This window comes from Corvus hawaiiensis, chromosome 7, assembly GCF_020740725.1.
Source record: "Corvus hawaiiensis isolate bCorHaw1 chromosome 7, bCorHaw1.pri.cur, whole genome shotgun sequence".
NCBI lineage: Eukaryota > Metazoa > Chordata > Aves > Passeriformes > Corvidae > Corvus > Corvus hawaiiensis.
This window is the reverse complement of record NC_063219.1, coordinates 11,459,858-11,484,259: the sequence shown is the minus strand read 5'-3', so window position 1 is coordinate 11,484,259 and position 24,402 is coordinate 11,459,858. Positions and strand designations below refer to the sequence as shown.

General features: G+C 39.6%; 1 protein-coding gene across 5 annotated transcripts in view; it reads left to right on the top strand.

The window, feature by feature from the left end:
• The window catches only part of HECW2 (HECT, C2 and WW domain containing E3 ubiquitin protein ligase 2), a 154,543-nt gene that overhangs the window by 85,421 nt on the left and 44,720 nt on the right, over window positions 1–24,402 (top strand). For 4 of the 5 annotated variants that reach the window (XM_048310215.1, XM_048310213.1, XM_048310216.1 and 1 more), the window contains 7 exons: window positions 6,315–6,409; window positions 10,331–10,406; window positions 12,208–12,377; window positions 14,876–15,018; window positions 18,101–18,201; window positions 18,770–20,107; window positions 21,409–21,504. In XM_048310215.1, coding sequence (XP_048166172.1) covers window positions 6,315–6,409; window positions 10,331–10,406; window positions 12,208–12,377; window positions 14,876–15,018; window positions 18,101–18,201; window positions 18,770–20,107; window positions 21,409–21,504 — 2,019 coding nt within the window. The remainder of the gene's footprint in view (window positions 1–6,314; window positions 6,410–10,330; window positions 10,407–12,207; window positions 12,378–14,875; window positions 15,019–18,100; window positions 18,202–18,769; window positions 20,108–21,408; window positions 21,505–24,402) is intronic. The other variant, XM_048310217.1, reaches the window with a different exon arrangement.

The window sequence follows — 24,402 nt, the reverse complement described above, 5'->3', positions numbered from 1 at the left end:
CCATGGTCCTGCCTGGTTTATTAGTATGGGCTTAGGCTGAGAGCCTGCTTTGCCACTGTATTGGCCTTGTATTTATCAGTTATGGTCTTGGTCCCGTGAGTGTTAATTACTGTGTCCACAAGAAGCACCTTCACCTACTTTACTTGTCTTTGTTGTTATTTATACCGTTTGATGTCACAGTCATTGCTGTCAGTAGAATAGAAATACATTGATTTGCATATATTTTCTTTACCGGTGCTGTAGCTTTATGTCTTGAGCAAAAACCCACAGTGAGGCAGCTGTTGGGATTCATCCAGAGACTGCCAGTCTTATCAGATCAATCATTTCCAAATCCCCCCTGGGATGTTTGTGGTTAAATTTCTTCTGGTGGCACACTGTGATACTTGGATGCAGTGACTGCACAGATGCTGTGTATTTTGAACTAAAATCTCATGTTTGTGGCATAGTACTACAGAACAGTTTGAGTTGGAAGGGTCCTTTAAAGGTCTCTGGTCCAATCCTCTGTGGTGAGCAGGGACAACTTCAATAGGTTGGGTTGCTCAGAGCCCTATCCAGCCTGATCTTGAGTGCTTCCAGGGATTGGGCGCCTCTCTGGGCAACCTATGCCAGCATTTCACCACCCTCACTGTATAAAGTTTTGTCCTTGTATCTAGTCTGAATCTACCCTATTTTAGTTTAAACTTTGTCCCTGCTAAAAAATTTGTCTCCATCTCTTTGATAAGCCCCATTCAAGTACTGAAAGGCTGCAGTGAGTTCTGTTCAGAACTTCTCCAGGCTGAGCAAACCCAACTCTCGCAGCCCGTCTTCATAGGAGAGGTGCTCCATTCCTCTAATCTCTTGGTGGCCTCCTCTGGACTCACTCCACCAGGTCCCTGTCCTTCCTGTGCTGGGCCCCCCCGAGCTGGGTGCAGTGTGCCAGGTGGGATCTCAGAGTGGAGCAGAGGGGCTGCCCATGGGGTTTTGGATGCAGCCCAGGACACATTTGGCTTTCTGGGCTGTGAGTGCCCATTGCTGGGTCATGTCCAGCTTCTCCTGCTCCAGCTCACCCAAGTCCTTCTCAGCAGGGCTGCTCTCGATCTGTTGAATAAGAACATGAGTAGACTATGAAATATATCCAGAAAACGTGGTAATATATGTGTTTGCATTGTGCTGGTATCATGTTAAAAGTGAGGTTTTATGTGGAGTTCTTGGTATTCAGTCCCTGTTTCCATGAAATTATAACTTTTGCAAAAATAGTGTATTAAGACTGAAATTGCCATACTTGGTAGCTAGCAAAGCAGATTCCCAGCTCTCTTTTTTGTTAAAAGCTGATAGATATTGAAGGAAAAAACCCACCAGTTTAATAATTGAACTTTGTATACTTTTAACTTTTAAGGGCTGCTTGTAACTAGAGGTATGAACAGAGTTTAGGTTTTGGAATGGTTTTGACCGTAATGGTCAATTTTATTGAATGTTCTATGAATGTAATTCATTACTTGTACCCAATCTTTATATTTTTACTGCTTATAATTTTACCAGTTAAATTGTGTAAAGGTCACGGTTTTCTCACATGGAATTGTTCTGAGCCTGGAACATTCATCTGTGCAGTGCCCTGCAACCAGTGCCCTTTCAGTGGTCTGTCTGGGGACTCATGGTTATTGTCCCTACTCTATTCATAGACATATTTACTGAGTTAGAAATACTTCTATTATTCTGCTGGTTTTTTATGTTGTCTCTTAACAGCTATTTTTGAGTATCACAAATAACTGAAACAAGATCAAGTCTTGTATTTTTTACATTCGTGGCAGGCTTTGTTGACTTCCTCAAGCACATAATACCCCAGTGTTTTGTTTTAAAGGTTAGATTATAATTAAATGCTTTGCCAAACTGGAGCATAATAGCCGGTGCTCATGACTGTAAATAAGAATCTCTGATGACAGTGAAGTGAGTGGGGCTGGCAGTGATAGGGAGGCTCTGTTACCTGAACAGCCATTTGTCCATGTTCCCTTTGAAGCAGGTTAGATGGAAAGACCACTGGGACATAAGCATTTTCTGTTATTGATCCTAGTTTAGCTGAAAAGCTTTCTGTAAGTCACTTTGTAGGTGGTTTGCGTAATGTTCCTGTAAAGTAAATTCTGTGATATACCTGCTGAGAGAGATGGTGAGTACCTGGGGGCTGCCAGCTTTGGCCCTTGCATTCTGCTGCTGTGTTCCTACTGCCCAGTAGGAAATAATCAAAAATGCACATGATGAAAGTGATGCAGAGAAGAGAATGCTAAATGTCCAAACAGAAACTTTGAGTTCACTGAACTGTCACACTATGGAAAAGTTCAACTGGCAGGACAGGCAGAGCACTGCTAAATTTCTGCAGTTGTCTATCAGGTTCAGAAGGGAAAAAAATAGGATTTAACACAGTTGCTTTTCCACGGATTGCATCTCCCTTTATAGCTTTGTAAAGTGTGAATGTGAGTGACTTCATTTGTTCTAGTTTTCTTGAATAAGTTTTGCAGAACATGCTCTCATATTTTTCCAATGAGTTACTGTGCTGTCAGCTTTTCCCTCAGTGAATGTTGGAAGACATATGTTTCTATCTGCAGAGAGCCATGGATTCAGTCCAAGTACCTTCTGGGCACTCAGCTGCAGTGTCCAGGAAGTTTTAGCTGCTGTGCAGGTTGCATACAGTGAACCGGGAGCACTGCTTTGCTCCACAGACTGTTGTAACCCAGCTTGGATTTGCCCTGTTTTTTGGAGGTGTGTCTGCCCATCCCTTCACAGTGGAGGTGATTCCACCTCTAATATAGGTGTTTTGTTTGACTAGGGTCTGTCTGGAGCAAGCTGTTCTTACAGCAAACACACCTGCTTTCCTGCGTTATCAGTCTCCTGGAAAGAATGCTTTCTCCTAGGATTATGCTCATGTATTTATGTATTCTTAGTATCTTTCTTTCATAAAGCATTCTTTTGATGGGCAAAGGTAAAGTATTAAAGGCAGTAAAAAAGTAGTTAGTGAGGAACTTTGGGGAATTAGTGATGTTTTAAACCCAAGCAATTATTTAGTGTAAGCTGATGCCTTTATTATTGAAGAGGCAAACGTGTATGGTCCATAGAGGTAACAGCACTATAATTTCATGCAGGTGTTCTTTTGAAATTCAAATGTCAGTGTCTGAGTCCCAGAAACCTTTACTGATTCCAACATTTTTATGTAATGGACCTGAGCTATAAGACTATGGTTATGAAATTACAACAGCTATTAGCTTTAAAAGAAGGGGATTATAGTTTCACAGAGTTTTCTGATTAATTAACATATGTATCACTTTTTATATGGCCATGTAATGACTTTGAAAGAATCATAGATCCCCCAATTTAATTTTTGGCTTATTTTTAAATAAAGAAGGAATTTATTGTGGTCTGTAAGATGTCTGGAGGAATGTCAGTTACAACAGGGCATGTGTAGTATCAAAAATACATTAATTTTTCCCATGAATGAAAATTCTTTGGTGTTCTGAAACATTTTCTTTAATGATACAGCAAATGGTCCTGTGGTCAGGAACAGATGTATCTCCTTTACTGGGTTTACTGCTCTTAACATTCTTATTAGGGATCATGTGCAAAGCAATCTCATTAACCTGTTGAAGAAGAATAAGTAGGAAAGAAAAAAGAGAAGTGCCAATTTTCCCCTGAAGAGAACACATAAAAGTAAGGTGGCAGGAGGAATAAAAGATACGGGGAAAACTCTGTAGGTGACATGTGCTAATGTGTATTTAGAGTATGGAATAGATCAGAGGAAACCTGTATTAATATGGTATTGAACTCAGTTTTCAAAATATTGAAGTCCTGTTTGCAGATAATTGAACTTACTGTTGCTGAAGAAATCTGCATTTATGGGGCCTTAGAACACATCTCAGCACATCACCTATAACTATCAGTAACAGCCACAGATACTTGTTTTCAGGAATCCATCAGTCATCAAGAAAAACCTCTTCTAATCCAGATTTTTTTTCCTGATAACACAGTACCAGACAGGTCAAAAAGCTACATCCTCAGCTGCTTTGAACTGACAGGATTCCTCTGAGATTTCTTCTGTTAACATTAACTGCACTTTCTAGGGTTAATAGCCAAGAACAAAACCACTTTGGTGTCTCTTATCCTATGGAGTGTTTGTATTGTTGCTGTGTATAAGATCCAGTCTTGCAAATACCTGTTCACTTTGACAATGTCTTCATGCATGTGTTGTGTAGCCCATTTTTCAATTTAGTGCTGAATTTCAAGCACACCTTCTCTTGTATTAATCCCATTGACACTGCTCACAGCAGATCTGCCATTCCTCTAAATGCGTGTGAATACAGTGCTGTGTAAAGCCCAAACTGAATCAGTGCTGCTGCTGTTGGCAAGTGGGAGAAAAAGTCTCCATGCCATGTTTTTAAATGTTTTTTCTAAATATTTCTAGCAATAAGTCATGAAGTTTGGGGTTTGTTTGTTTGATTGGTTTTTTTTTAATTTAGTGTACCTGAAAGAGATTGTCAGATCCATTTCTTGAATCAAGAATTGTTCTATTACCAGCCATATACAGGCATTGAAAAGTACTGTATGCTCATAGAAGTCATTGAGAGAAAGAAATATGAGGATACAAAACTTGCAGTATTGCATTTCAGCCTTTAAATAAATGTACCTGTCAGTCTAGTGAGAGGATTTGTCCACCATCACATTGTCTGTGGGCTGATAACCTTACCATTGCTAGATTCTGTTCAAAAGTGATGAATTGAGCAAAGATAGTCACAACAGACTGCATAAACAGCAGCTCCAGAAACTCTCTGAAAAATTAAGCTTAGGTTGTAATAAAAGTAAGCAGTGCAATAAAAGTAAGCAATATAGCTAGAAATTGGAAGTCTTGGTGGAACTGGTCTTAACCATGCTCTCATGTAGCCATAATATGTTCTCAATGTGAATAAGAGATGCTCAGACTTGAGTTCTTGTTACTTAGTATGTACATTTTACAATGCGGAGGGTCCAGTACTTGGTATAAATCCTCCCAGATTTTACAAGTGCTGAACCTCTGATTTTATGTGAGCTAGAACTTCTTGTGTGTCCTGGATATAAGCATTGTTGGTAGGTAAGCAGAATTGCTCAGTTAACGAAGAAACTAACTCATAGTCCTGCCTGATAACTTCTAGGTCTGATAAACCTTTGTAGGTGATTAGAAATTGTCTGCATTTTGAATTTTGCTGTGAAGCTTGTGGTAAATAGAGCATGTTTTGTCTGTGTGTGTGAACTCATCTGTGAGGAGGAGGAAGTGGGCTCAGCAGCTTCTCCACCTCCTGATTCCCTGGAGGCACTGTCAGCAGACACTTTGCTTTGAAGGGTTGTTCTGAGGTGTCTCCTCTTTGTTCTGAGAGGAAGATAGTAAATAAATGTTGATCTGTAACTGCAGCAAATTTAAAATAAATAATCCTTTTTGGCTGAGCAGGCTTGCAGGGTGGTTTCTGAGTAAGGATAAGTGGGTATTTTATCTTGCAGTGATGAAATACCTCAACCCTCAAGGAATACGTATATGTCTCAAAATCTTATACAAAACTCTGCGGTTTTCAGGACTTCAGGACTACTGACATATTGTTAAACCAAGCAGAGGATTTGAACTGCCAAGACTTTTATACACATCCTCTGTCTGAACTGGCTGCTGTAACTCCTGCCTGCCTTTGGCCATTGCTGTCTGCCTGTGGCCATCTCTGTGCCCAGAGGTAAAACCCTCATCAGCCTTACACAGAAAAGTTATCCCAATGGAGAAGGAAAACAGACATTGTTCCAGATAGGGAAAATCCCACAGGATCAAGGGCAGCCATAATTATAGCTGTTCTGCTATAATTGGAGAGGAACTACAGAGGAGGTCAGGCTTCAGTTAAGCATAATACTCTTTTGTTTGCAGTAAATGCAATTTAGCAAACAAAAATTTAATCAGTGGGACCAGAAACATGGTGCAACGTTTACCTTTCCTGTGTTCCGATATATAAAGTGTTTCCAGCTTCCTTCAGCTATGTGTCACATTCTTCCAAATTCCTACAAAATCATCCTTGTGGCAAATGTCTCAGTATGCCTTTTCCAGGGCTGATGATATTGACAAAGTAGCAGAAATACAAGTTGCAGAATTAGGTAAGTTATCATTTTTGTCTGTTAAGTAACAGAAGGACCCAACACACAAAGGGGATATAACCAGCAGCTCTATTTTTAATTTCCTGTTGGAGTATTTCTGAAGATAGGTCACTGAATGCTGGATCCTTTTGTTGTCTCTCTTTTGCCTAGGGTCAGTCATGAAGTGTTTCATGTGGTTTTTGTTTTCTTTTCAGCTGAAATAAAGATCTGTTTTAAATATTACCATGGTGTTAGTGGAGCCCTCCGAGCTACTACTCCATGTATCACTGTGAAAAACCCTGCTGTGATGGTGAGTTTAGCCTATTTGTTCATTGTATTTGTATAAGATGAGTTATTGATAGGTTTTATCAGATGATAGTACTGATGACAGTATTAACTGTCAGACCAACCTATCAATATGTCTCCTAGTTTTACTATTGACAGCAATTATTTTTCAAAAAAAAAGTGTTGCCTAACAAAAATTATAAAACCTGGAAAATGCTTTTCATGGTTTTGCATTGCTCATAATAAAATAACAGTAAAAAGTCACTGAGCTTAACTGAATTTTTTTATGCTAAGAGTTTGACTTTGCTTGCTTTCAGTTTTTTGATACTTATAGTTTTCTGTAGTTTAACAGCATAATAGAAATTTTTCGCACTGGTTATATAACTGAAACCTTGTCCAAATTCTCAGTTTCTTCTTACTTCTCAAATATTTCCTAATATTCACTATGAAATTGCTGCTGAAATAGCAATTGTTAGTATAAATGAAACTGGACAAAACTCTGCTCTTGCAAAAATTACAGAATTCTTTGAGTGTTCATATACCATTGAGATTTAGTAATTCCCTGATTATTGGGAAGTATTGTCTTACTGCATTTGCGTTATGAGACTTACTGCATATTGCATTATGCATTATAAGTTTTAGAGGAGTTTTTTTAGTTGTTTAAGTAGTAGTGGAACAGTTGTTAAAGTAGTGGAAGAAAAGGCTTCCAAACTTGTACCATGGTGCTTTTGCTGGAAGTAATTTATCTAACAGGTTAGCTGTTCAGCTGAAGCTTCAGCAAGTTTCACAGTGCATTTGATTCATTGATGCTAGCTGCCAAATATTTAAGATCACAGCTGTCAGGGTGGTGTCCTGACAACTGCAGTGTTGAAGATCCAGTAGAGCAGAAGTTACTCAGAATGAATAGCTTTTATTCTAAACTTGTGCTTTTTCAGTGCTGTGTATTATATACAAGTGCATGCTATGGTTGTCTGATACTGTATGTACTATACTAGACTTTATATCTCAGTATACCAAATGTGTGAGGGTTTTCTCTTAGAATTACAAACCTAGGTGATAGCATAATTTAACTTTCACGTCTTTGTCAGATCTCACTATGAGTAACAGTTTCACAGATGCATACAAACTTGATATTTTACAGGAGAAAACGTGTCATAGTTAATGAGCTTGACAGCTACTGTCTTTAATATCAATTTATAAACTAAAGACGGTAAGGTGGTCTGATTTTGAACAAGAGGAATAAATGCATCTCAGAATAACCCTTAGAATGGGCTGCATGCTGCACCATATCATTATTGAGACGCAGAGTGATTATACTGAATGGAGAAACCAGTTGGAGTTGGATATTTTCTTGACCTTATCATGTTACCCACCAGTAGTTTTGAGATTCATTGAACAAAAGGACATATGAACTTCTGTCATCTGAGTATGAATTTAATTGGTAGCTACTTGAAGATCTTTCTTTCAGAGTCATGGTAATTCTTGAAGGCTTATGCCAGCCGTTGCTGTTTAAATTTCTTTCCTTTGAGTGGTAATGCAGGGTCCTGGGTATTGTACAGAATTTACAGACCTGCTGGAAGGGGTAATTTTATATAAACATTTTTGTTTGTGTTAACAGTGCAGACCTCCAGAAATAGTGAGCTGTTAGTTTCCCTGATGAGAATGTTGTATGACAGTTCAGATGATACTTCCTAAAAATGTCATATTGGGTTAGTTGTATGTAAGTAAACCTATTGTTAAACATTAAAACCTCACTGCATGCCCATGGTTTTGGTGTGGAGCTTAAGCACTGTGCAGTAGAGATTACTGGGTTTTCTTGGTACTTGTTTTGTCTCTTGCTAGAGAAATGCTGTTTGGGGAAGTGGTAAGAGAGTCATGGTGTGCCCAGTCCCCTTTTTTATGGTGCAATAAATTCCCTGCTTACTGGATTGTCTCATACTGATGGTGTATCACACCAGGTATTTCAGTCCATCATATTTTTGGATAAGCAGCTAACATTCTGTGGTGTTTGTTTGACTCAAGGAAGATAGAAAGCCTGATGGAGCATTCAGAAACAGTGTTACACCAGATGGAAAATTCCGTGTGTGTGCTGGGATGAAATTTTTCACTTGGCACAGAAGAATTGAAATTGCTGTTCAGATCATACTGGAACAGGAAAAGGTTATATAGAAAAATCATGGAAGTGCTAGGAAACACTGTCACCATTCATGTTACCATAGCTGAATTGTGGGCAAATTCTATTTCCTGTAAGATGAACTTATGATTAGCAATGTGAATTATTCGAATGAAGTCTGACTTAGAGCAGAAAAATAGATATAGAATGGGGAAGGCCTTTTTGTTGATGAGTAGCATTTTTAACAAGGAAAATAGTGTGTGCTGAAATAAGCCCAAAAGAGGAAACTGGAATACAGAGCATTCCTGTGGCCTTGCCTGGACAGCAACACTATCACAGTGTGATGCACCCCTTGCTGCTTCCATGGTATCTGTCTGTAGACAAGGGGACACTGATCCAGCTGGAATTAACCCACTGCTTTTGATGCCTTCATAATTTTGCTACCACCTGTCACTGCTTATGCATCCATATAAAATCACTGGCATAATAATGTCATGCTGGGTGGAAAGGGGATAGTTCTGAGTACTCTGGTGAGACTTGTCTTGCCCTGAGAGTGGGAGGTGCCCATGAAGCCAGCAGTGAGGGAAGGGAATGGGCGGGCTGGCGAGTAGCAGGGCTTGTTGGCACGGTGTGTTCCCTCACAAGACTGCTGAGGCCCACGGGGATGTCAGGCTCCAACATCATGGGTGCTTCATCACTTTGACTGAAGAAATCTGCACGTTTGCTAATTCCATTGAAATTCCAATGTGCTTGCTGATCATCGTGGGAAGTATTTGAAAGCTAATAATATTAAGTAGCTTAAAGTGATAGAAAAAGGAATGATTACGTGTTCAGTGAATGCAAAGCAGCTTCCCTGTGGCTACCGCAGCTGCAGAGTCATTTATCCATCTGGTGACTTCAAACCACTGCTCAGCTGCTCAGGGCTGCCTCACATTTTTCATCTACGCACACAGGTGTGCCCATTTTTATTCAGCTTATTTTCATCAGACCCTGTTCTATTACTGGTATTAATCCTCAGTGCTGTGTTTGGCTCAAACTTTTTCTGTGTCACCTCTCTTGCCTGGGAGTGAGTGCAGTGCCTGCCCAGGGAACCATTTGTCTTCGAAGACAGCTCCATTGATGTCTCCGTGATAGATTATTCGGCTGGATGCGCATCTCCTCTGTCTTGAAAGACAAATTCTTCTGCTAGTTGAAAGAGATAGATATTAATACGTGAGGGACATTTTATTCTGAAGTAGTGCTTTACCTAATGAGGGATTTCAGTAGAAACCAAACCTCAAAATCTGTGAAGCATAAGCTTTTAGACCACATTTATATTTAGATGTCTGATGTGCTTTTCTGTTTAAAAGGAGCTTTTGTTCATAGAGCCAAAAGCTTTCTTAGTCTCTCTTTGATCTCTTCACTTTTTTTTGTTGCACACTAAATTATTTATTTGTGGAAAGTGACAAAAGGTACATATGCTTGCTGGTCACTGGCCAGCTCAGTGCTTTGGTTTGTATTACAAATCCATACTGTTGTTTGTTATTTTACAGAAGGGAAAGCTGTAAAAAAATACAGGTTTTCTCCAATTAAAATTGTCTGCATGTGTATTAGCCTATACATGTTCTGTTTGGAAGATTTGAGCTCCTGGTGTATTAATTAGCACTGTGTGACATAAATAATAGAAATTTTGCTGTAAACAAATGCTGTAAACAAATGCTCTCTGTGGTAATAGGCAGTATTTGGTCGGGTGCTTCCCTAGCATAGTACTTTCAAATTGTGTTATCATCCTCAGGCATGTACAAAGCGGATGAAAACTTCTGTGGTATATTTCTTCTTTTTTCTCCTCTTCAGATGGGAGTAGAAGGCACGGATGAAGGTGCTTCTGGAGCCCAGCACTCTAGGAAGTTAGTCAGCTTTACCCTATCAGGTAAAAAACAACACTATTCTGTGTTTTACAAATTATTGTTAAAAAAAAAAAGTAAAAAGTTGCTGTTCTAAATAACATCAAAGATGGAATGCTTTTCTTCATTAGCCTCTGTAGGAGCACACTCTAGTGGCTTGAAAGATGTCATTTCTTTAGAACAACTGTTGGTTGAAAACCAGCCAGAATCATGGCTCTCCAGTGAAAGAAATGGATTTGATATATCCCAGCATGAAAAATTTAGAGAAATTTCCAGTTTGCACAAGGGACAGTTCCTCTCAGATTGAAGAGTGGAAAACTACCTCTAACTAAAATGCTGTCTGGCTTCATCACCTTGAAAAAAGCAATAGCTGCAAATGGTGGCTTAGAAAGGGAAAAAAATTTCACTTGTAACAGAGCTAAGCTGTCACTACAGTGAAATAGCTGTAGGGGTGCAGTCTACCAGCTTCACTTGTTTTGATTAGCACTTTATTCCAGGGAAATCTTGTGTGAGACAGAAGCATATTCAGCTTGAGCAAAGGCAGATGAAATTCACTTCTGAAACTTGAAGAGCTGACAATAAAAAACATGTAGAGATCGTAGAGGTAGAGCAGAAAAAACCTGCTTTTTGAAGTGGCCTTTCAGCAGTTACCTGGGATAGAGCTGATAGGTTGTGCAGACTCACATAGTGGACTGTACAAGTAATTACTTTGTGAATTCTGAAAAACCAGTTTTGTTTAATAGTCAGCTGTGATTCTGCCTGAGAAGTCCCATAAAATAATTTTGAAAGGTGTATTGACTGATAGGCCTGTGATGTGTGTCCTGTAATGTTTTTGGGTTGTTCATTTGCACGACTCTTTATTTCATCATGTTTCTGCTGTGTGTATTCTGAATATTGGGTAGGTTTATTTTATTTTTTTTTTACTAAATCCACAGGCATGGCATTTAATTTTAGAGCAGGGAATTTTGCCTGCATGTATAAATTGTATGTGCCAGTTGCATTACTGCATGCAGCATACCGGTGTACTTAATGGAAAAAGACACGAGTCTTGTGCTTCAGCAAACCTACAGAGAAACAGAGAAATATTTTACAGTTAAGTTTAAAATCTAGTATTCTATAAAAAGTACCTCTTTATTTTTCTTGTTGCTGAAGCTTGCACTATCATTGAAGTCCTTAGTCATGACAGTATGTTTCTGAGGAAATTATTATTTATTATTGTAAGTTGCGAGGGTTGCAGTATTGAGGTTTCCCTAGGAAGAAAGAAGCCTTTTCAGAAAACTTTGCCTCTTTTTATGTGGGATGGATTATCTGCTTTGTTGGGAAAAAATTGCATCATAGTCCAGAGCAGACTTGATAAGTTACATTTATCAAAGACTGAACTTTTGGAAGGTGTCTGTTCACTACATTACCTCCCATACAGTTTTTGCCTCCTCTCCTTGCCTAGAAACAAAACAAGTACTGTGTGGTTCATTTTGGGCCGTTTTTGTCAGTGTTTCTTTTCTTTCCTTGAGTGGAAATACCGTACATACCTTACTGAGAAAAGCATTTGTAGGTGATCTACAAGTTTATGCTTTTGTTTTACAAATAACTGGAGGCTCAAATGTAAATGAGGATGTTGATACCTTTCTTCCTTATATTCTTTTGGGAAAACACTTGATTTCCTGCTGTACACTGGATCCAGTTAACGTGTGAGTACTTTTAAGTTGCTTTATTTAGTAATCTGTGGTGAATTTATTTCCTGGGTAGTATTTTAGGAATACACTACTTTGTGAACTAGCTTTAATTTACTCAGTTCCTTTTTTCCTTCCTTCTTGTTTTGCTTTATAGATATTAGAGCAGCTGGACTTAAAAAGGGCATGTTCTTCAACCCTGATCCTTATCTAAAGATGTCCATTCAGCCAGGCAAGAAAAGTACATTTCCTACGTTTGCTCACCATGGCCAGGAAAGAAGGTCGACTATCATCAGTAACACAACAAATCCTGTTTGGCACAGAGAGGTAATGTATCCCTGCTGAGAGCTCTCTGCCAGCTGATGCACTGTACCAGGCTTGCACTTTCTCCTCATGCATTAGGCCTTACTCTCTGAAAGCTGTGAGCTTCTTTTGTAGCAAGGTATTTAAAGTGACACAGAAATTTTAGTCATTTTAGGAATCCTGTTGGTGGATAGAAACAGTTATCATCTGCATATTAAAGACGGGTATTTAAGCTGCTGGCAGGTTTTCATTCCCTCCTCTGCTAAAAAAAGCTGAACTCACTTAGCCACCTTGTAGATTTCTTGAAATTGCAAAAATAAATTAGTTAAAGTTGGATTATATGTTGTGAGAAGACTCTTTAAGAGAAGGTACACTACATGAACATTTATGCTCAATGATTGCAACAACTGTTCATTTGGAAATGGTGTTTTTGTGGTGTGTAGCAGGTGACAAATTGTCAGTTTTGTCAGGCAGAGGGGATGCTCTTTGGTGGAGCCCCTGCGAGCACAACTGCAGGAAGGAAAACCCAGGAAGGTGTTAGAGCACCACTCAGCAAGGGGGGCAAACACACAGTCTGGCAGAAGCCAGTTTGCCAACTGTGTTTGTGTTGGGAGAACTGTGCAGATCCCAGGGAAGGAACTCAGTCCCACAACTTTCATTGAATGCAGGAGAGCCAGGCTTGCTTTTGAAGATAAATGTTTATGTGGCAAAGTGAAACTACTGACACACATCCATAGCCCTTTCAGGACTGGCAAGCCTGTACTGTGGTGAATGTTGATGTATTCTTTAGGAAGATGAAAACTGAGTAGGCTTTGGGAAATGTTTCCACAAATCATTAACCAAACAAGCAGTAAAGCAGAACTGAGCAGGGCCAGCATTAGCACTGCCCTGGGGTGCTTGGTTGTGGGAAAGACTGTAGATGTGAATAGTCTTAAAATCTTCTGAAAAATCCAAGTTCAGATCTCTAAACTGGTTCTTCAGTTTTCTGTCTGTCTATCCATCTATCCAGTAGATAGAAAGAAAACCTACTCTTTTTCTCCCCAATTTTATTTCTCCTCCAGTTCTCCTTGGCTTTGAAGCTTATTAGAAAAGTGATTATGTCTGCTGGTGCAGGAGTTGTATCAGCTTGCTTTAGCTGCTGGATCTTCCCTGTAGCAATGCTCTGACAGCAGCAGTTATGATCCCATTACATATGCTGTCCTAGTGGTGCAGAATTGATCCTGTTTTACATCTAATACTTTCTGCAAAGTAATTGGTGATACTATAGCAAACTGAGAGTGACAAATTTTTAAGTTCTGTTTATCAGAGGAACCCAGTTCTGACAGTTGCCCAGCATGAGGAAATGATGTTATTCCTGAGCCAGTTTAATTGGTTTTTTGGAATATATTTATCTCATGCCTACAGCTGAACTGAGGAGCTATTTCTCCTTTTGTTCCTTGTTCAATATATCTTTGGCTACCTAACCACATGTGTATTAGGCATTGTACACAGGTTGTGGTTTGCTCAGATATCTTAAAGGTAGCAGATAGTAAAAGTGTAACCAGATGACTTTGTTTCTTCTGAGTAGGCTATGCCATACTTTGCTTGTTTATTTGGAATATCGTAAAATCTAGATGAGAAATACAAATGTTGGGTTCCTAAGCTTGTTTTCCTAAGGTAGTTTATCATCACACTGTATGTAGGTGTGTGTGTCTGCCAACATGCTTGCTTAACATTTGCCCTGTGCCAGTTTTGAATATTTTGGCCATCTTTGGGCACACTTGACAGAGCAGTACAGATCTAAGAGATGAAGTACCCACAAAATGCATGAAAATGAAGGCTGAAGAGAGCAACTGTGTTAATGTTCCCATGGAGGGAAAGGTGGAAGAATGATTTTACCAGACATCAAGAAATCTTCTGTAAATTAGCACCATATTGTTTAAAGTCCCCAAGTGTGGGAGAAGGTTCTGTTGGAGTTTGCTGACATTTGTCAATGTTGGGGCAAAACTCCATGGAAAATTCTCCTCCTTTAGTAATGGTGCTCCAGAATGTTCTGTATATGCACTGCACTTTTGACTTCCTGTCATGCATACAAAACATTAATGCAAAGCATGGTGTTGGGAGGGAAATTCTTCTGAGCACAGACTGGAGTGAGACACTTAACTTCCTTCCTCCTGCATTGACCTGACAGAGTACAGCAAGGGTTCCTTCTCTTTTTTGCTTTCTCCTGTGCAAATAGAAGGAAGCGATAGCTTGCAGTGGCTTTCTACTTTCTGACATAGACTCTGAAAGTGCTTTAATCCAGTGCAATTTCTTACTGAGAAATTCTTTTCAAGGAACAGTAAAATGGAATGTAAAATAGTAAAAAGCTAGTTATATATGCAAAAATTCGTTAATAAATGATGTTGACATTATTTTGCCGTGTGGAAACTGCTGTCATCAGTCATTACTTTCGGAGTTTGCTGCACATTAGTAGTAATTAAGTATATACTTTCTGAATAAAGGTGTATTGATATGGTGTCAAATATGTTCTTTCCTTCCAGAAATATTCTTTTGTTGCACTTCTAACAGATGTCCTGGAAATTGAGGTTAAAGACAAATTTGCCAAGAGTCGTCCAATCATCAAGCGCTTCCTTGGGAAGTTAACCATACCTGTTCAGAGACTATTGGAGAGACATGCAATTGGGTAAATGAATACATTCTTAATGCTAACTTGTGTTCAGCAGGAAGACTCAGCATCTAGGATATTGGCAAAGAGCAGCCTTTCTGGCTTACTGGTACAGACCAGCAAATTCTTACTACATCTGTAGTAAGGAATGTAGTAGTAATTTTAATAGCTTTATTGCCTGATTGGAAAATGGCAATGTTTCTAGCCCTGTCTTGAATACATGTACCCATGTTTGTGTTGATGTGTGTCTGTATTTTGTTTTCAGCTTAATTTCTTTACATAAAAAATGTTAATTCACAAAAAAAGTTACCCTTTGGCTATCTAGTCAGGAAGCAAGGCACTATGACGATACTACATGGTTGTGTGCAAATTTTTTAGAACAAGCAGATATAATCGACTGACTTCTTGTACAGCTCAAGTCTTTTTAATTGTCAGTTCAATAATCAGAGATGTTAAATCCTTTCAGCTAATTGGCCAGAACTGCTGTGACTCCTTACTTTTCAGAGTGCTTCTGGTACTACACAATTAAAATTGCCTTTTGTTATGAATAGCTCATTGATGGGACTCAAAATTCAACTGTTGTGTGTGCCTTTTGTAAAGGCGCTGCCTCAAAGTCTGCTAAAGTTAATGTGTCTCCATTGACTTTAAAAAGCCACTGGATTAGGCCCATGAGGAATGATGGTGCAATTAAATGCATATTTTCTTCTTTAAAGCTTAAGGGCATGTCAGTGTCATCACACTTTTATACAAACTGGCCTCCTTTTTCACAGATATTCCCCTCAAAGTAACAAGTTGCATGAGGGGAGAAAATCAAATTCAATTTGAAAACAGTTTTCAGCTTTAAGTTTTCAAAGTCGTGTCTACATTGGTAAGTAAAAGAAGGATAAAATTATAAGAGTAGCTTAAAATTTTGATAATACCTTCTGATACAGAATTTATTTAAAAACATTTTTTAGAAAAGCCTGCCCATTTGTATTGTATCACAGAATCACCAGGTTTGACGAGACCTCTAAGATCATTGAGTTCAACCCATGCCCTAACACCACCTCAACTAAACCATGGCACCAAGTGCCACATCCAATCTTTTTTCAAACACACCCAGGGATGGTGACTCCACCACCTCCCCAGGCAGACAATTCCAGTACTTTACCACTCTTTCCATGAAAAACTTCTTCCTAATATCCCACCTGAATTTCCCTTGGTGCAGCTTGAGACTGTGTCCTCTTGTTCTGTCAGTGGTTGTGGTATCCACAAACAATGTAGGTATATGTACAATCTAACTTTTCTAGTAAGTGCCTCGTTTTTGAGTTTCAGCAAATTGTGTTAAGTTGAACAAGCAGCTTTTTCTAATAAGTTTGCACACTGCTATACACTCAAAAATATCACTGTGATACAGGCTGGTGTGAAAACCTAGTGCAGGGTGTTTATTTCCTTGCTAAACACCAAAATGTTTTTCTGCTCTGGGATTCCTGGTGCTGCAATTTGTGGAAATTACCCGTTTGCTGTGTTCATCAGTTCTCACCTCTGTTTTTTCAAGCCATTAATCTGGAAGACATTTCCTGTTTTCTTCTCCATACTTCAATTCTGTATATTTAATATATCAAATCTTTTTAGGATTTTAGAGGCAGTATAATAAATATGTATCAAGAATATGGGTATTTGGTTGGTTTGCCACACTGCTGTTAGAACTGACATTTAATCTGTTTTGCTTCTTCTTCTGTAATACATCTGTCCATTTTCAGTTTTTGTGTAAAGACAGAAAATATTTCACCAAAGGTTTTGCAAAGTAAAGTAGTGGTTAATGTAGACATGAAACAGAAATGTACAAAATATACAGTTAACTGCTAATTCTCTTGCTTTTTTTTTTTGGTCAAGCAAGTATGACACCATCATTTTGGTGATGTCAAGGATGATTATTAATGAATGAAAAGGTGAAATCCAGAACCAACCACTTTTAGATAAATTCTGCCCCACTTTTAACTGTAGTCGTAGCTCACAAGTTTGTGTAAAGAAATGGCCAGTGGCTTTTAATTTCCTGGAAAACATGATAAATGAGCATGAGAATCATCTAGAATTGATTCAGCTGAATACAGAGAAGGCATTATTCATGTCGTGGTTTCCTCTGTTCTCAAGTGGCCTGGAGTAATATAAAACTTATATAAAAACTGGAAACCTCAGATGTCTGACTGAAGAGTTGGAGTACAGAATGAGGAATCTGTGACAGGTCCTGGAGATGCTACTGCAGTGATTTGGTGTCCTGTGGGCTACAGAGCAGCATGGGGAGGGGAGGTTGCTTGTCCACTCAGGGCTTTTATCTTCCCTAAAAGTTTATGAGAACTGCTGCAGCTTATTTCAGTAATAACTGCATTTGTTTTATTTTGCAGTAGGAGTGCTCCCACTAAAGGAGAGGTGTTTATACCAGTATAAAGTTATGTGCATAAATAACAATAATTTCCTGTGGTGGTCTTTAGTAGCTCCCTGTTCTTCCTTCAGCTGTCCCAGCTGTGCTGAGGGGAGCTGGGGCTGTGAATTCTGGCTGTGCCGAAATAAGAATGTACAACCTGAGATCCGATCCAAAGTCTCAAGCTGATGCAAGTGTCTAATCTAGTCTGAGCCCCACTGAATTCAGTAACTCTTAAGAACGTATTTGAAGATAAACTCAAGCATTAATAGCTTTTCTAAATCAGAATGCAGAAGTGCTTTGTTGAATGTGAAAAAATATGAAGAAACTGTCTGTGACTTTTGTACATAGTAAAAACCACAAGGGGGCAGAAAGGTTTTGTTAATTATAAAATATTTTGTATTGGGGAAAGGAGGAGGTATGGGGAGAGGGATCTTCGCAGTTGGATTTCTTTAGAACTTAAGATATTTAGGGATATATAAGAATTGGTGGGGGCACAATCTGTATTTGGAATTGATCCAACATAGTTTTTTAGGCTGCTTTATCTGTTAACGAAAGGTATTTTACACCATTGTTGGTGTTTGTGCTCTTCTGTGCAAACCAGAGTATGTAGCTGATTTTAAGACCGTAATAAAAATTAAATACTGGAAACATGAAACCAGAAAACCTTTTAAAAACCCAATATTTTTGATTTTGCAGAGACCAGGTTCTCAGCTATAATCTTGGCAGAAGGCTCCCAGCTGATCATGTTAGTGGGTATCTCCAATTCAAAGTGGAAATCACATCTTCCGTTCATGAAGGTGAGAATTTTTCAATGATCTGGATCTCCAGAGATCCAGTAAGGAGAGAGTTTCTGTGTATTTCTATGCGTAGGATTTTCTGTCGTTGAGGACATATATACTTTCTCATCTGTGTACAGTCCCCCTACTACAGATTCTTTTCTGTTGGGGTTCAGAATTTAGATATGGCAGGTACTGCTTTGGAGATGGTAATTCCAAAAACACCAACGCTTAGGATATTGTTTTGGATTTTGTTGGACTGATTCTAAATGAATCTGCTTATGATTCTCATTTTATGCTTGGCAGTGCTCTGTCTTTTGAAAGCAAAATGGGAATCCTTTAAAGTCATATTTCACACCCCTTAAATTTTTTATACCCTACAAAACAGTATAGACTTATGCAGAGAAAATTCTCTAACTGCTGTTCCAACAGTGTAGATGCCTCTGTTATTTTGATTGAATTTTCTGCCCTCAGTTGTCTGATTAAAATAAGCAAGCATCTTGAAGGATGTGTATCTTTATATAATTTAAGTACCATGAACTGTGTGTTGCTGCTCTGTGTTTCACATTCAGTCTTTCTGTCTCTGCAGATGCTTCACCAGAAACAGTTGGCACTTTGCTAGGAACCACCTCCGTAAATGGAGACTTGGGGAGCCCCTCTGATGACGAGGACATGCCAGCAGGACATCACGATACATCCACAGTGTGTTCCAATGGCCCAGTCTTTGAGGAATCTTCTGGAGACGCAATCCTGAGACACTCTTTAAGGACTAGTAGGACTCTGGAGACAGACCAGGATGAGCTGACCTCTGGGGCTTCAAGATCATCCCCTCCCAGAGGTCGCCAGGACTCACTAAATGACTATCTTGATGCAATAGAACACAATAACCATCCCAGACCAGGGACATCTGCCTGTGGTGACCGTCCACGTGGAGCCTCCCCAAAACTGAGGAGTAGCTTCCCTACTGACACAAGACTTAATGCTATGCTTCACATTGACTCAGATGAAGAGGAGCACGAGCTACATCAAGACCTGGGTTTTCCATCTTCCTTGGAAGATGATGGTGGTTTAGTAATGCTTAATGGTGCTACCAGAAATGTTGAAAGAAATGATATGAGTTCCTCATCAGATCAGGTAATGCCAGGGCCTGCAGAGAGTGAAAGGGTTTCAGCCTCCGATGCTCCTTTGCCATCAGCTGATGAGCAGCAAGATTCTCTCCCAGACCTTCCACCTCCCCAGGAAGGAGGCGAAAGCCTGCAGGATTCTCAGGCTGAAGCACCAGCTGAGCAGGCTGGCAGCGAGTCCTCTGCCGCTCCGGAGGCAGAGCAGCCTCCTGGCAGTGCGGACACTGGAGCTGCTGAAGCCGCAGGTGGGAGCAGAAGGGGCGTCAGCGAAACGGAGTCCGTTGACCAAGGGTCGGAGCCCTCGCAGCTGTCGTCAGAGACCGAGCAGAGCGACCCCGCTCGCACCGAGAGCGTCAGCGAGGCCAGCACCCGGCCCGAGGGCGAGAGCGACGCGGAGGGAGCCGACAGCTCCTGCAACGAGAGCGCGACGGTGCGGCGCTCCTCCGTGGAAATGCGCTGCTCTTCCTGCGAGAGCGCCAGGTTTCCCGAGACTCCAGCCTTCTCCTCTCAGGAGGAGGAGGAGGGAGCCTGTGCCCCCGAGGCAGCTGGAGCGGAGCCGGGTGCCGAAGCGCAGGACTCTGCGAGTGCTGCTGGCTCTCTGCCTGCGGTGCAGTTACCTCCGGAGGAGGCGCGGGAGGCTGAGACAGGTGAACTGCAAGACCAAGAGGAAGCAGAAGAAATCTGGCAAAGAAGAAGAAGCCTGCAGGCAGCAGCTGCCCAGAGCCAGTCTCAGGATGAAGAAATTGAAGGAGCACAAGCAGCTTGTGAGGGTGCCACAGCACAGCTTGAAGGAGCTACTGGAGGTAACACTGCAGGAGGCACTTTCTGAAGTGACTTTACTGCAGAGAGTAAAAAAAAATTACAAAAATTAACATCTGAAAACAAAGATCTTTAATTTCTCAAGTTCATTATCTTTCAAGAATTTTTTGTTCCTTTGAATTTATTTATTTCTTCAAGAGACTCTTGGGGGTTTTTGATTTAATGAAAAATCCAAACCTGAAATATCCAAAACCTGTTGATTTTGAAATTGGATAGATTTTAATTCTTGAGAGAGTAGTGAGAAGGATGAAGAGGAGGAAAGAATTCCACAATATTACCCCGCTCACTAATGAAAATGGTAATGAGGAGGGACAAAACTCCCTAAAAGTATGAAATGCAAAGTAGAATTTATATTTGGCTCTTTTCTTTTGAATATTTTATATTAGCATTAAAACATAAGGGCAATCAAAAGAAAGGGGAAAGGAAAAATAATCATTTTAGGGTCAACTTCAGGCTCTTTATCTTCCTTTTCCCAGTTCCTTCTCTGTACAGATGGATCCTAGTACACTGGAACCTCGGGAGGAAAGGAATGTGTTACCCAAGTTAACATTGTAAAACTCTTACTGATTTAAAAATTATTTTAATAGTTGAGAATTTTCTGTCTCACTAAAATCGCTAAAAGTAGAAATGTGTCCCTAATGAATTGTTTCCAAGCAACTTTAAAAATGGATTATCTGTTCAGTTTGTTCAGGGACTGAATTGTATCCAATCAAGAGGGTTTCCAAATGCACCTTTTTCATAACATACCAAGAGTTATATATCAGTATTAATTTCTTCATAAACAGGTTGTTGATTTGGAAATAATAACTTTGGTATTTATTTCCAATACTATCAGTATTTTACAGCATTTTCTAGACATTTGGGATGCTCTTTATTAGGTGTTAGATTGCATCATGTTTTGCAGATCAGTTTGGCTGTAGCAAGGAAGGACAATGGACAGTTTTACCTCCCACTCTTAAGCAAGGTTTTGGAGGGGGCCAGGTGGAGCTTTGTCCTGGGATATGGCTCAGGAACAGCTTGTTTCTGTGCCCTGGCTTTGGCTGCTCACAGATGGATGCAGCACATCCTAGAGGTGATGTTTCCAGGACCAGGACATCCCAGAGGAATCACTTGGCTAGAACTATCAGCATAACCTATTTTGACCCCAAGAACAGACAACTGTTATAGATATCTTGAAATATCGTAGTCCTGCAGAAGCTTTAACATAGCTTACTCAGTTTAGAGACAACTCTAGGGCTTCCCCACATTGACTGAAGAAAATAATTTGTGTGTGTTTTGATTGCAGGTTCTCCTGCCAATGGCCATCAGCCCTTGAGGTCTCTGCCTTCAGTCCGTCAGGACGTTAGCCGGTACCAGAGGGTGGATGAGGCTCTGCCACCAAGTGAGCTTCTCCATGCTTTAACTGGGGGATAAGCTGCCTGTGTCTCATTGCTGAGATCTCATTACATTTCCTTTTTGAATGTGGGAACCGAGAACGAGCAGCTGAGAAGTTGGAAGTGAGGAGTGATGATTAAGTCCAGTGTTGTTGTTGTGATAATTACACCTGGTGCACACAGACTTGCTGAATGTCACTCATGCAGAGGCAGGAAGGCACCGTGCTGCCTTTTCTGTGTGCAGAGCACAGGGGCAGGGAGCTGAGGTGATGGTGCTCGTGAGGCACTGGGAGGTGTCAAGCACTCTGAAATCTCTGAATACTTCTTGTATGGTAATGATTTACAAAGGAATATACAACATCTTTCCTATCTTCAGATTAGCTTTAAGGTGTCTGTGTTTTCTTTGCATTTTTTGAGACAGAGTGAAGATTTTATATTAAAATAAACCTGGACATGAAGCAACAGTTAGATGAGCCTTAACAAACATATAAATTGTAATTTCTCCAATGCATATGAAAAATACTTTGCTCTCAATTGTTGAACTTACTCACTTGCCTAAACTTTGGGAAGTGAAAATCTATCCAGTATTAGGTATTGAAAGAAAGGAACACCCCCCACCCCAAAAGGTACACAGCTAATAGGCAAACATTGCTCTAAAGCAACTATGCAAAAAAAAAAGGGTAAGTTCAGACCCACTGAAGTCTGTGACAAAGCTCTGTTACTTTAAAGGAGTGTAAGAATTAAGATATTTAGTGTGAAATGAACAGATCCCTCTTTGCCAGTATGGTATGGGATTGTGTTTGCTCTGTAATTGGAGCAAGTAACTGGAAGGATAGCAGAACACAGATATAGCTGTGTGTGGAAAACCAGGATGATGATATGGTTGTGCTCCCTGCTGTGTCTATTGCAATCAGATTAATCTTGTGTGTAGATCCTCAAGTTAATTAACTGCCACCCTAATGTACCAGTTTTACATTTTACAAAACTGTGTCTGGGAGATAAATATTTCAGAAATGCACAGCGTTAGCTGGTCCAGTTCTGTGGTTTCAGAAGCAAACTATACACTACAATAACTACTTGGAAAAACTATTGGCATGTTTGTGAAAAAGCTTTGGCTGTGTAGTATTTTAACATTTCTGACATTTACTGGATTTCTGCACAGTCATGCATGGCATGATGCATGTACACATTGCCCCTTTACAGTCAAAGCCCAATGCAATCTCCATTTGCTAATATGAATAAAGTCTTAAATACTAATCAATGCCTAGATCCAACTTTGCACTCCAAAGCTCTGCTTTCAGATGTGTGACAGGTTTCATATTTTAATACTGAAAAATTAGAGAAAATATTAAGACTATGATTCTGAGTTTTAAAATGTAATTTCTTTGTAATTTGGGTTATATTCAATTTCTTGTTTCACCAGAATTTGAAAGTAAGAAAGAAAAATATGTGAATTTCTTTCAGTTTTTCAGAACTTAAACATTTATCTTGTATTTCTGCCTATAATGTGCAACAATATGCTCCAGTTCCTACATTCCTGGGTAAAAATTAAAAAAGCTTGACCATGAAACCTCAGTGAATGACAATCTTGCAATTCAGCATGCTATTTGTAACACATTTGACTAACAGCGATTTGATGGAATAGCCTTATTTAGGAATGTAGCAAAGATAGCCTTGTCCATCACAACACTGATGTGGATGCTTTACTTTGGAAGCCGTTGCCCAAGTGTTTAAACTTGTGTATTTAAAATTAAATGCAGGCAAAAATATTTTTGTTCTGCAAGACCATATTACAGAAATGGTGACTGTGTCAGAATGGGGCATAAACACCACAAGAAAAATCCCAGCTTACTATACAGTGGTTTAGGGCTTGAAATTTAAGCAGGATAATGAATTCACAAATGTAAACTGTTTGAGGGTTTTTTTGGGTTCTTTTGTTGTTTGTTTTTTGGTTTGTTTTTTTTTTTTTTTTTCCAATGAACAATTCTGTTCTTCCCGGAATACTTCGATGTTTTATTTTGTTTACAACCTCTGGTTAAAAAACTCAAGTGTTTTTATTTTATCAGCAGATAGTACTTTCACTTAGACTTGCAATATAGAAAGCCTCATCTAGACCCCTTCTGAGCTCTCAAAGACTATTTTTCAAGTGATGTGCTAAATGGTTTGCACGTTTTCTGTAGTTGCAAGTTTCTAAGAATCAGGCATGTCTGTTTCTGTATAGATGTGGGGTTTTGTGTATTTTTTTGTGTACATATATATATGTATATGTCTATGTAGTAGTAGTAATTCTTATTATTATTGTTATTGTTGTTGTTATTATTACTACCTCTACTACTACTACAACTGCTACATAGACCCCAGCTATGTTCAGTCTCTTGGTGTCTTGATCATTTTACAAGCAGGTATTGGGCAGATGGTGTGCCTAACCCAAAAAGCCTGCAGAATGAGGCCCAGGTGTTGTGATGCATCAGGTTTCTGCTGAGCACTGAAAGGTAGTTGTGGCTGGGGAAAGGTCCCAGTGCCTTCCTCTCTGCTCTCCTGGGGTGGTGCAGACTTCTAGCACTGTCTGTAGCTTCCTCTGCAAAATCGATGGGCATCATTACAGTTACACAAAAAGCTGTATTTACTATGATATTTGCATAACTGGCAACTCTGGAACATACATTTAGTATATGAAGGAGTGCTATAACTGAGCATCTTTCTTGGCAGGTCTGCTTACCTTTAATGTAGGTAGATGGAAACACAGGAAGAGCACTGGCATCTATTTTATTACTGTTACTACTAGCTGGGGAAAAACAATGGCGGGTGTCAAGCTTTGGAAGAATTTTGATACTTACCTGTTGGCCTTTTGCACAGGAATAAGCCTCAGAGACTGGGTCTTGAATTGCTTCAGTCCAAGAGAACTA